The sequence below is a fragment of the Pelophylax lessonae genome (assembly GCF_965119305.1).
Source record: "Pelophylax lessonae genome assembly, chromosome: 3".
In the NCBI taxonomy this organism is placed as follows: Eukaryota; Metazoa; Chordata; class Amphibia; order Anura; family Ranidae; genus Pelophylax; species Pelophylax lessonae.
The window spans coordinates 429,598,298-429,611,890 of NC_138770.1; the positions used below are offsets into that span (position 1 = coordinate 429,598,298).

General features: G+C 41.3%; 1 protein-coding gene across 1 annotated transcript in view; it reads right to left on the reverse strand.

Moving 5' to 3' along the window:
- Window positions 1-13,593, reverse strand: part of MED23 (mediator complex subunit 23) — a 170,293-nt gene that overhangs the window by 12,222 nt on the left and 144,478 nt on the right. Inside the window, 2 exon segments of the mRNA XM_082252280.1 lie at window positions 806-1,020; window positions 6,561-6,633. Of these exon segments, the coding sequence (XP_082108406.1) occupies window positions 806-1,020; window positions 6,561-6,633 (288 nt within the window).

Consider the following 13,593-nt stretch of genomic DNA (forward strand, 5'->3'; position numbering starts at 1 on the left):
TATTGTGTACCTTTCTCAATCAAGAGCGTCATTTATGTCTGCTGCTTCATTCCTCTGCTATTTGCATGGGTAACTTCTGACAAATTTTTCTGTCACCAAGAGAAAAATGGTGGCAGGGGAGTGATCTCCAGCTGATTGACAGGTTTAGCTTTGTTACTGTGTGAAGGGGGTGTGTCTCATCCAACCAATCAGCCCTCAGAGCTCTCCAGAGTTTAACTTCAGCTCTCCACCCCCTTTTTTCCTGAATTCTTAGACAAGTTTATAAATTCAGCACTTTGAATGGATGTAGAGAAATTTATTTAATTTTCTAAAGTTAGGGTGGCTGCAAACCAGCTGATCCCGGAAAAAAAGATACTGAAAAAAAGTTGCTGACTGGAACATAAAGACCGGGCCAATTCCACTTGAACCCTCCCTCGTTCTTCATCTTTCCCAGAGGGAAGGACCAAGACCTTCAGGACTCACAGGATATAGGTTTAATAACTATGAGAGTCATTCCCCCTGGAAGTAGACTGGTAATAGATAGAAGCAGTGAGTCTGTGGTGCACAGTGCCTAAAATTGCAGATAGCTGTATTTTTTTAGAAACTGCAACTGGCATAATTAAAAAATGTAGATGAAATCACGCTTTAACAGAGGAGAAACATACATTAACTCCATTTCATTTTCCAACTTAAGATATGGGTTTGATGATGATCAAAAAGATTTTGCAACATTCATTTTCCTTTAAAACCTCCACTTCTGTGTTACTTTCACCACAGTCTGTATTTCACAAACAAGCACATTGACGACAGAAGAACTTGTACATACTTTGGAATGAGTGAGAGTTGCCCAATGCTTGAATGATGCCACACAGCATGCGCCAGAGCCAGTGTGTAACTGCAGTTCATTTCTGAGTATGACTTGTGACAGGCAGTGAAATCAAACAACTGGAAAGGATAACCAACCCACTCCGTCTCTGAGGTCAGGCTTGGACTCTGGAGCACATTAACAATGCGGTCATGTAGAACTATCCAGTAGGGTTCCTAAAAAAAAACAAAAAAAAAAAAAAACATTTACAGACTGATAATCTAATACTTGTAAGCAAAATACTAATTTATACCATACTAAAAATGTTAAATGAAATGTTAATGTACTATGCCATTTTCGTTGTTCTATAACCACCACTACTTATCAGCAAAGAAAACTGTAGCCAAAAAGCAAAGCATACATCACTACAATGCCACATAATGAATGAACAAATTGCTTGTCAAACAGCAGAGCTCAGTTGACACTTCAACAAATAAATGTAGAGCTATGTTACACATTACTACTTACTTTCCAACAGGGAAGAAGTCACATGGAGTGACGAAACAAATTAGGGCAGGGCTTACGTCATTACGCCCCCAGGAAGGAGTTACTTCGATACTGGAACTTGGTAATGCTGTGATCTTTTCCCGTAAAGGGGGCATGTAACTGCATATGCAATTCATTTGTTTTTAAGATGGTGCAATACTGTGGATTAGTGCACCAATGTTGTGAGTGCATTATATGAAGGTTTTAATAAATATGTAATTTTTTTTGAGCGATAAATCAGAATGTGAGATTTCTATTCCTGTTGAGTTACTGCGAAGGTGGAGAGCTTACTTGTTCTACCAGATAAATATAGAGAGTCCTGGAGAGATCAAATCAGAAAAATGAATTGGTGATCTGGAGCGACCATTATTGACCCCTTAAAAGGGGAAAGCACATTGTGACCTTCGTAAGGTTCAAAATTAAGGTGAGCGCAGAGAGTCATTGGTGGTGGTTCACAATCACAATAAAAGAGATCACTTAAATCCATTGCATGTGTATATATTAAGATATTATTGTAATGGTCACTTTTATTTCTTATTATTGCATAACTGAGTGTTTAACCACTTTCCGGCCGTAGGCCATCATATGACGTCCTGGACTTAAAGTGGTTATACCGGGATGGCCTGCACTTGCAGGCATCATCCCAGTACCTATCTTTTCAGCTGGTGATCCCCTTTCATGTAAAAAGCCATCCTAGCGGCTGATTAGGATCTGATATGGCAGCTGGTTACCACAGAGCTGACTGTAGACTGGATGGTCCCCGACCATCTCTATGATCCTGGGAGGCCGGAAGTGACGTCATGGTTTTGGCAGATGTAAACACTGCTTTTTTCCTGGAAAGCAGAGATCAATTTATTTTTGATCTCATGCTTTCCAGGGTGGAGGAGAGTTTTGGGGTCTTTTAGGCCCCAGATGTCTTCATAAAGAGGACCCGTCATGCCTTATTTCTATCATAAGGAAGGTTTACATTTCTTGCGATAGGGATAAAAGTAATAAAAATATTAAAGGGATAGTGTAAAAAAATAAAATAAAATGAAAACAAAAATCTTTAAGCGCTCCAGTCCCCCTGGCCCGCACAAGTAAAAGCATACATAGGTCGTCCCCGCATATGTAAACCGTGTTTGCGCCACACGAGGTATCGCTGCAAACGTTTTAGCGAGAGCAATTATAATAATTCTAGCACTAGACCTGTGCAACTCTAAACTGGTAACATGTAGAAATTTTTAAAGCGCCCCCTGGGGAGATTTTTAGGTATCGTAGTTTGGAGTCATTTCACGAGCGTGTGCAATTTTAAAGTGTGATGACATATTAGGTATCTATTTACTCGTAGCAACATCATACCAAAAAAATTGTATTTGAAAAATGGCTGTACAAATACCATATAACTAAAATATTGCAATGACTGCCATTTTATTCTAGATGGGTCTCTTTATATTTTTTTTTTTTTTAGCAATGTTTGTGGGTTTTGAGTTATTTTTATAGTAAAAAAAAAAAAAAGGAGAGAAGAGAGAAATGCCAGAATTGGCCTAGGTGGGAACTGGTAATGTAGCGCAGCACTTTATATATTAATTCACTTTCCAACATAGTTTTACATTTTGCTTGGTTTCAAAGGCTGTGATGGGCCCCAGGAGTGTATGTTCTTGAAGCACAAATTTTTAGTTACACCTGGGGTATAAAATTAATTCTTAGCTCATAGGCATGATCTTGCTACAGTGTGGTCAACAAGAGTGCTCTGTAAGCTATTACACAATGCTTCCGCATTTAGCAAGTCCTCTAATAATTTTAAACAAGATTTTCTGTAAAGTCCAGTAGTCATATTTGAGCAGGGGAAAGCTGAACTAACTTAAAACCTAAAAATGTATCCAGATCTGCTTCAAAATTAATGTACTACCTGACACTGCAGTCTGTCCTAACAAAAAATGCAAACATTGTATTGTCTGGTTCTTTTAGATCAAAGGGATGAACTTCAATCTGTATGTAAATGAGGTCAGTTTAATCACTTAAGGACCAAACCTATTTCTGAAATGTTGTTTACAAGTTAAAATCAGTATTTTTGCTAGAAAATTACTTAGAACCCCCAAACCTTATTTTTAGCACTCTGGAGAATAAAATGGCAGTGGTTGCAATAATAAATGTTACACGGTATTTGCGCAGCGGCCCTTTAAACGTAATTTGCGTGAAAAAAAATACACTTCACTGAATTAAAAAGAAAAAAAAAAAACAGTAAAGTTAGCCCAATTTTTTTGTAGATTGTGAAAGACGATGTCACGTTGAGTAAATGGATACCGAACATGTTATGGTTTAAAATTGCACAAACTCATGGAATGGCTACAAACTACAGTACTTTAAAATCTTTAAAATCTCCATAGGGGACACTTTCAAATTTTTAATTGTTAACAGTTTAGAATTACAGAGTAGGTCTTTTTTTAGAATTATTGCTCTCGATCTGACGATCATGGCGATACCTACCATGTGGGATTTAAACACTGTGTACATTTGCAGGTGCGACTTACGTATGCGTTTTCTTTGGTTGCGTAGCACACGGGGATGGGGGCGCTTAAAAACATTTTTTTCTCCTACTTTTTCACCGGTCCTTTAAAAAAAAAAAAAAAAAAAAAACCCTTAAAGACCCCAAATCTCTCCTTTGCATTTTTGAATACTGTCAATTTTTTCAAATCATCGCGATTGGCAGCCGGGTAAACTTCATTGGAGACCCGATTGAAGCCGAATCCGGCTTTGTTCGGGACTATGACCAGTTGGGGGACATGCCGGGTGGTCGCTCGGGTTGCTCGGTGGAATGGGAGACCCGGGCAGAGAAGCGGAAGGCGGTGGGAGGACGTCCCCTCTCGCTCCCTGGGATAATGGCTGAGATGCATCGGTTACCATCAGAAAGCTGACCTCCCCCTCTAAAAAAATTAGGGATGCACCGAAATGAAATTCTTGGCCGAAGCCGAATAATAATGAAATGCTTGGCCGAAGGCCGAATACCGAACGCGGTGTTTCGCATTTTTTCCATTTATTTTGCCAATTTTTAGGGGGCACGCTGATGGGCACATTTTATGTTAGGGGGCACGCTGATGGGCACATTTTATGTTAGGGGGCACTCTGATGGGCAAAACATTTAAATCAGCGTTGCTCTTAACATAAAATATGCCCATTAGCGTGCCCCTTAAAATAAAATATGCCCATCAGAGTGCCCCTTAACATAAAATATGCTCATCAGCATGTCCCTTAGCATAAAATAAGGGGCACGCTGATGGCCACATTTTATGTCAAGGGAGCACTCTGTTGGGCACATTTTTTTTCCTTTTAAGGGGCACTTTATAGAGCACTCTAATGTAATGAGCATGGCAAGTGGCAACAACATATGGCAGTCTGCACACTAATGCTTGTGCAGCTGCCAGCTACCGTATTCTCCCCCAAATGTGCTCAGCTCCACATCACATACCTGAACTGCAGCCAGAGCCAAAAGCCGCGAACAGGGGGGCGGGGCGTGGACCTAGTGTGAAGGAGCCGCAGTCAGGAGCAGGGGGCGGGACGCGCGAGTGACGTCACACCCCCTACTGTGAGAAGGGAGCCGCGAGCCGCAATGAGGAAGGTGAGCGGTCAGGGCGGAAGATGACATTGTTCGGCTCAAAATTATTCGGCCTTTTGACTTATTCGGCCGAACGCCGAAAGTGCTATTTTCTCTATTTTCTATATTCGGCCGCCGAATATTCGGTGCATCCCTAAAAAAAATATTACCGGGGTGATGTCTCTAGCTGCAGGCATCGCCCTGGTACAACCACTACCTCAAGCCGAGCGGGAAGTGGTTAATGAAAATGTCATTACAAAAAAAAAGTGGTTCAATCGGTAACAAGTGTAATCATACAGAGAAAACGATCATGCTAAAATAACCAAAGAATTAAAAAGGAAAGAGAAAATTAATAAAAAAAAAAAATGTATCAAGCTAAAGAAAAAGTTAATTATTTATGCACTATATTTCACTGCTCTATTGTTCTAACAAACATCAAGCTTTTTAACAAAGATCCACAAAGAGATGTGATGTGTGTTTAGAGTGCAATTTCCTAGCATTTTTGGAAAACTATTATACATTTCATATACACCAGGGATCTCCAAACTTTCCAAACAAAGGGCCAGTTTATTGTTCTTCAGACTTTAGGGGGGCTGGGCTATGGCCAGCAGGAGTGGAAATTTTCTTGGCATCAGTGGGAGTAAACATCTTCACATTTGTTGTTAGGGGAAGGAATAGTCCCCCATCGTTGATTTCATTGGGAGGAATAGTGCCCCAATATTGGTGTCAGTGGGAGAAATGGTTCTCCTATTATTGGTGTTAGTTGGCAGAATAGTTTCTCATATCAGTGGGAGGAATAGTTCCCCAAGGGCCTGATAAAAGGCAGTCAAAGGGCTGCATCCAGCCCCAAGGCCTTAGTTTGGAGACCACTGATCTATACCACGTATTACAAGTTTTTATGGATACAGAAAAGCTTGACTGCAAGCATATATAAATTATACAAGTGTCATATTATTCAAAGTACATTAAAGTAAATCTGGACAATTCAAACTCAACAAAAATATATATGCAGGGGTTATTGTCTGTGAAAAGGATATCTTCCTTTAATGAGATTAATGGGACGCTTGTGAGGCTCCAGAGAGGCTCAAAAAATAGGAAAAGTTGATAATACAACCTTTTGTCTACAGGACAGGAAAAGTAATTTTATCTGATCCTTTTGCACCCCAGACAGACATTGCCTGCCTATGCTCAGGCAGACAAAGCTCCCCTATGGCATCCCTTGATATCCTCATGCCCAATGCAGGACTATGGGATTTGCGTCAGTCTTGATATTTACAAAGGACTTTAGACTCCAGGAGCACAGGGGGTAAAAGGTTGCCATAACAGCAGTGCGGTATCGTTTGAAGGAGCAAAGGATCCGGTAGAAAGGTAGTGTTTTACCTAGTCCCTTAGACCTAAACGAGCAGTCAAAAATAGATAAATATATACTGTAAATAACCAAAACTTCCCATATTGCAAACATCTGCCCACACAGAAAAGTATGAGAAAAATGGCTAATATGCCAGGCATCTCCCTTTGTTTGTGTGCATGTGCTCCTCCTCCTTAGCCTCCTGCTTTCAAGCAGATTGCTGTCCATTAAATACATAAACTCTCTAAATAAACACAGATGTGAAATCGGAAATATAAAAAGGAATCTTTATTATGCACTTTACTCACTGGCAGAGCTGTGATAATGAGTCCAATTGCATTCATCCAAGCTGTTATATTTTCTCTTGGCACAAGTGGCTGGCTATAAACACAAGAAAAAAAAAATAGGAATAGTCAATAAAATCGGACAGTGTTTTATGAGATGTAATGAGATAGCAGAGTGTGTTTACACAATTCATTCTGCAAGTTTATTCAAGATATCATGAGAAGCTAAACTTACGGCAAACAGATAAGCACATCATTAAAATATACATTATGTGAACTATTTAACCTGGCAAAGGATCTCTGGCATTGCCTGAGTGCACCAAGGTACTCAGCTGTGTAAAACCTTGTTGCCAGTATACTGGCTTTCCCAAAATACCTTAAATTGAGCGTGTGATTCTGCATGCTATGGATTTCTGTTTCCACACATTAACCACCAGAGATCTGTTAACCCTTCATGACCAGGCCATTTTTTGCAATTTAGCACTGAGCTACTTTAAATGGTAATTGTGGGGTTAATGCATTACTGTACACACAATTTATATACATTTTTTCACACAAAAAGAGCTCTTTTGGTGGTTTTTGATCACCACTGTTTTTTTTTTATTTATTTATTATGTAAATTTAAAAAAAAAAAAATTAAAGAAAAGTAAATATATTTTTTAGCTTTCGGTTATAAAACATATCCAATAATAAAAAAAAAATTCTTCATAAATTTAGGCAAAAATGTATTCTGCTACGTCTTTGGTAAAAAAAATTCCTAATAAGTGTATATATTGATTAGTCTGCGTAAACTTATAGCATCTACAAAGGATGGTGTATATATATATATATATATATATATACACACACATATATACATACACATATATACATACATACACACACACTGGAATTTTTTTTTATTTCTATACTAGTAATGGTGATCAGCGACTTCTAGTAGAACTGTGATAGTGAGGCAAACAATCAGACCTTAACCGACACAAAATGGGAGGTAGACTGATCCCAACCTAACCAGTGACACTAATACAGTGATCAGTGATAATACCATACGCTATCACTGTACTAATGACATTGGCTGGGAAGGGGTTAACATCCCAGGGTAATCAAGGGATTAAGTGTGTGCATTGCAAGTGTTAGCCCCCGTTCACACTGGGGCGACCTGTCAGGCGACCTGGTCGCCTGACAGGTCGCCTGCCATACAGAAGCTATGGACCCGTTCTAATAGGAGCGACACAAGTCGCTCCGACTTAGAAAAAGGGTCCGGAGCTTCTTTGGGGCGACCCGGAGCGACCTGCATCGACTTCAATGTTATGAAGTCCGTGCCGGCCGCTCCGAGGTTGCGGTGCGAGCAGCGTGCCGTGACCTGTGAGGTTGCCCGGCAAAGTAGCGTCGCCCCAGTGAGAACGGGGGCTCATTGTACGTAATTGTGTGCTGCAGTTTCTTCTCTCTGCATTGCACGCCCTGAACCCAGAGGAAGACAGCAACATACAGGTACATCGCTGTGCTTGTACGAGCTGGCCGTCTACAGTACAATGTGAGGGGGTGGTCCGTAACCGGGTAATGTCTCTTCAGTCTAGTTAAGCATATCTAGGATCATTCAGAAAGCAAAATGGTCACACCTGCCTTTCATCTGAAAGCAGCATTCCATGCACAGTGTGATTAATGGAGGTTAAATACCACAGAGGATGGCAAAAAAACTGCAGTCCCACCTAAGTGCACCGTAAGGGCTTGATTAGACGTGCTCTGAAATTTTAGATACCATGGCCACCCATTATCAGGTTTAAAGAGTTAGGATGCGTTGATGCATTTAGCATGTGTTTTTTTTGTGTTTGTGCCGCATTAAATAACACTTTTCAGACTCCTCTTGTGCTGGTTTTTTAAAGCCTTTTCTAAAGATGCACAAGAAAGCCCGCAAACAGTTTGCTGAAGACAAGCAGAGTAAGGACATGGACTACTGGAACCATGTTCTGTGGTCTGATGAGACCAAGATAAACTTCAGATGGTGTCAAGTGTGTGTGGCGGCAACCAGGTGAGGAGTACAAAGACAAGTGTGTCTTTGTTTACAGTCAAGCATGGTGGTGGGAGTATCATGGTCTGGGGTTGCATGAGTGCTGCTGGCACTGGGGAGGTACAGTTCACTGATGGAACCATGACTGTCAACATGTACTGTGACATACTGAAACAGAGCATAATCCCCTCCCTTCGGAGACTGGGCCGCATGGCAGTATTCCAATATGATAACCACCCCAAACACACCTCCAAGATGACCACTGCCTTGCTAAAGAAGCTGAGGGTAAAGGTGATGGAATGGCCAAGCATGTCTCCAGACCTAAACACTATTAAGCATCTGTGGGGCATCGTTAAATCGAAGTTGGAGGAGTGCAAGGTCTCTAACATCCACCAGCTCTGTGATGTCATCACGGAGGAGTGGAAGAGGACTCCAGTGGCAATCTGTGAAGCTCTGGTGAGCTCCATGCCCAATAGGGTTAAGACAGTGCTGGAAAATATTGGTGGCCACAGAAAATATCAACACTTTGGGCCCAATTTGGACTTTTTCACTTAGGGGTGTACTCACTTTTGTTACCGGCGGTTTAGACATTAATGGCTGTGTGTTGAGGGGTGTGTGTATTTTTTTTTTTTGTTTGGTGGTAACATTTTTTTATATATATTTTTTTTTCTTCAAAAATGGTAATTTTATGTTATTTACTTTTCATATATTAAGTAAACTCATTTACGTGGTTTTATAGCAATGTTTATAGCCATCATGAATTTTATGAACTGTCATTTATGGTTATATATATATATATATATATATACACACATACATACATACACACACACACACACACACACACACACACACACACCTTTTATTGCTCAGGAGGGACCCTTAAGGTCTCTCTTACAACTAAGGATGGATTGTTGCAAGTTTTAATTTCTAGCTCATGCTAGAGTTCACTTTGCAGATACAACTGTTGTTGTTTACTTGTAAGTTACTATGCTTTCCACACCCTGGGCCCGCCTTTGCCAGCATACAGTTAGGTCCATATATATTTGGACACAGGCACAATTTTCATACTTTTGGCTCTGTATGCCACCAGATAAAAATTAAAATGAAACAATGCAAATGAATTTGAAGTACAGAATTTCAGCTTTAATTCAAGGGGTTGAACAAATATCAACTACAAATTGTAGGAACTGCAACCTTTTATATACAGTCAACCCATTTTCAAGAGCTCAAATGTAATTGAATAAATATAATCATAAATAAAATTTAAATTTTTAATATTTTATTGGAAATCCTTTACTGGCAATGACTGCCTTAAGTCTGGAACCTATGGACATTACCAAAGACTGGGTTTCCTCCTTTCTGATGCTTTGCAAGGCTCTAACTGCAGTTGTCTTTAGTAGTTCTATATTTGTGGGTCTTTCTGCCTTTAGCTTTGCCTTTAGCAAGTGAAATGTATGCTCAATTGGATTGAGATCAGGTGATTGACTCAGCCATTGCAGAATATTCCACTTTTTTCTTCAAAAGCTCCTGAGTTGCTTTTGCAGTGTGTTTTGGATCATTGTCCATCTGTACTGTGAAGCGACATCCAAACAACTATGCTGCATTTGGCTGAACCTGGGCTGACAGTATATCTCTGAACACTGCATAAATAATCTGGCTGCTTCTGTCACATCATCAATAAACACCATTGACCCAGTATCACTGGAAGCCACACATGCCCATGCCATCACATTGCCTCCACCATGTTTTACAGATGACGTGTGCTTTGGATCATGAGCTGTTCTAAACCTTCTCCACACTTTTTTCTCTCGTCATTCTGGTACAGATTATTCTTAGTTTCATTCAACCAAAGAATGCTTTTCCAGAACTGGTCTGACTTTTTAGATGTTTTTTTTGGCAAAGTCTAATCTGGTTTTTCTATTCTTCAGGCTTATGAATGGTTTGCACCTTGTAGTGATGCCTCAGAATTTGCTTTCGTGAAGTCTTCTCTTGATTGTAGATTTTGACAATGATCACTGCCAGGGAGAGTGTCCTTCACTTGTCTGGATGTTGTGAATGGGTTTTTCTTTACCATAGAGAGGATCCTGCAATCATCCACCCTTGTTGTCTTCCGTGGTAAAGCAAGCTCATCCACCGCATTCAGAGCGAAACATCTCCATATCAGAGGAGGCACACTATAGCTGTATAGGTCCTGGGGGCCTGACTTGTTCTGGTAAGTGGCCATTACTTACCAAGGTGGGGGGAGTACAGAGCACATATCTATCAGCACTTTATTGGTGTGGAGCACTCATCACTTTTGGGGACAAGCAGAAGAACCCCCCCCCCCTTTTTTTATCACAAGAGACTAACCATACACTTTAATGTGACGTTTTATATATCACAGCAATTATAATTTATAGAGTGTATATTTTGTAAAAACTTGTGCACAGGTATATGCATCTTGCACGTCATTTTTTTCCAATGCACTTTTGAAGCACGTTTGTACTTTTTTCAAAAACAAGCACCTAGGCACTTTGTATAGAGATTTTTAAGTTAATGTCAAAACATTACATATTAAGGGTAGTAGCGCCTCACAAAAACCCACTAACTGTATATATACCCACCTATTCAAAGATTGCCCCCAGCAGAGCATGAGGAAGGAGCAGGCATGCTCTGAATGTGTGCCACGCCCGCTGATCCTGTACCTGGTAGTGATGTCGCCTGTGCCTCCGAGCACAGCCGAGTCCTATTGGGACCCACACTCAGCTGAAAAAAAGGGTAGCAAAAAACTTTCCCTTTAGGGTGAATTTCCACTTTAAGGCTAGGTTCACATTAGTGCGTGGAATAACACCACATGTGATTCGCACAAGAATCGCAGCGTATTACTATGCACATGCGATGTCTGTGCAGTGCAATTTCAGACATACATGATGTATGGCTAAAATTGCATTGCATCTTCATCAAAATTGTGCAGGACCTTTTTTTCTTTTCCCACATCACATTAGTGTGAACCAAGAATAACTGTTACTATTTGGGGGACATTTTTCAGTCTCAACTTTCTGTGATGTAATTCACAGGTGTAGCTTGCAGAACACACATTATGGGGCACATTAGCTTTCACAAAGTTGCTAAAAGGCTGTGTGAAAATTTTAGCATAGAACTCAATTTCATATTACAGGTTTAGGGTTATTCTTATAAGCACAAAAGAAAGTCTTTTGGAATTTGCATCACGACAACATTATTTATGCTTCGTTTTAAAAAAAAATAAAAAATGGGGTTTTCGACTTACCGTAAAATCCATTTCTCTGATGTTCATTGATGGACACTGCTCCTGAGATTCTAAACCATTGGGTTATACTGCCCCCTACAGGAGGAGGACACTAGGCAGAAGAAAAGTCTGGCTATATAGGGGGTATACTCACTCTCTCTGCTCAGTTTTGTTAAAAGCAGTGCCAGAAGAACTACAACTCCACAAAGGGGTGGGTGCGGTGTCTGTCAATGATCAGAGAAATGGATTTTACAGTAAGTCAAAAATCCTATTTTCTCTGTCGTTTATTGACGGAAAGAAGACCCTGATATTCTTAACCATTGGGATTTCCCAAAGCAGTGTTAAACATGAGGGGTGGGAACAGCGAAAAATAAATTCCCAAGGCTAACTTTCGCCAACCAGGTAAATAGGAGCTCAACCAAAACAACTGGGGCTCACCTGAAAAAAAAAATAAAAATACCCTCAAAGAGGAGCAGGTCCTTTAAACAGCAGCCATCAAAACCTTGCGGCAAAAGGAAGCATCCGCAGATGCCAGCACATCCACTTTATAGAATTTTGTGAAAGTGTGCACATACGACCAGATGGCCAACTTTCAAACCTGCGTCACCAACGCCTGACGGAAGGCCCAGGAGGCACTGAGGGCCTTGACAGGGAAAGGAAGAACCTGACCCTTGATGAAATAGGCCTGAATCACCGTCTGTCTGATCCATCTGGAAATAGTCGCAGAGGAAGCGGACAACCCTTTCCGAGGCCCATCCGTGAACACAAATAGTGAGTCTGATTTCCTAAAAGACTCCGTAGCTGCTAGGTACACCCTTATCGCCCGGATAACATCCAAGGCATGCAAAGCAATTTCCTTCAGCTGTTTTGGCCTGGGACACAGGGAAGGCAACACAACGTCTTCATTCATATGAAAATCAGAGACAACTTCAGGAAGGAATGACAGACGGGGTGAAGAACCACCTTTTCACTTTGAGCCACCAAGTAAGGTGAAATACAGGATAACGCCGCCAAATCCGACACCCTGCGCACAGAGGTGGAAGTCCCCCAAAAGGCCACTTTCTGGGACAGCATAAGCAGGGGAATCTCCCGAAGATTCTCAAAAGGAGACTTCTAGAGGACTGAGAGCACCAAATTGAGGTCCCAAGGCAGAAACAGGGACCACATTGGAGGGATCAAGTGCCTAACTCCCTGAAGAAAAGTACGCACCAAGGAGAATGTGGCCAATGGCCAATGAAAGAAGAAAGCTAAGGCCGACACCTGACCCTTGATAGTACTCATGGCCAGTTTCTGCTCAACACCCCCCCCCCCCCCCGTTGAAGGAAGATCAAGATCCGAGCCACTGAAAAAAAAAAAGAGCAAGGATGAACCCAAAGAGACTCACACCACGCAATGTACGTCTTCCACGTATGATGGTAGATCTTCCTAGAATAAGATTTTCTAGCTTTTAACAGCGGTGGAATCACCGACTCAGACAAACCTCTATCCATCAGCACCTGGCGTTCAACAGCCAAGCCATCAAAGCCAGCAACTGTAAAGCAGGATGGAAGATTGGTCTTTGCGACAGCAGATCCTCCCTGAGAGGAAGCTTCCAAGGAACGACGGCAACTAGCTGCACCAGATCGGCGTACCAAGTCTGGCAAGGCCAGTCCGGGGCCACTAAGATGACCGGAATCCCTTCTGCCTCGATCCTGTGTAGAAGTCTTGGCAGGAGCTTGAGTGGAAGGAAGGCGTAAATCAGACGATACTGACCCCACGGGGCCACCATCTCATCCGTGGCATCCGCCAGAGGATCCCAT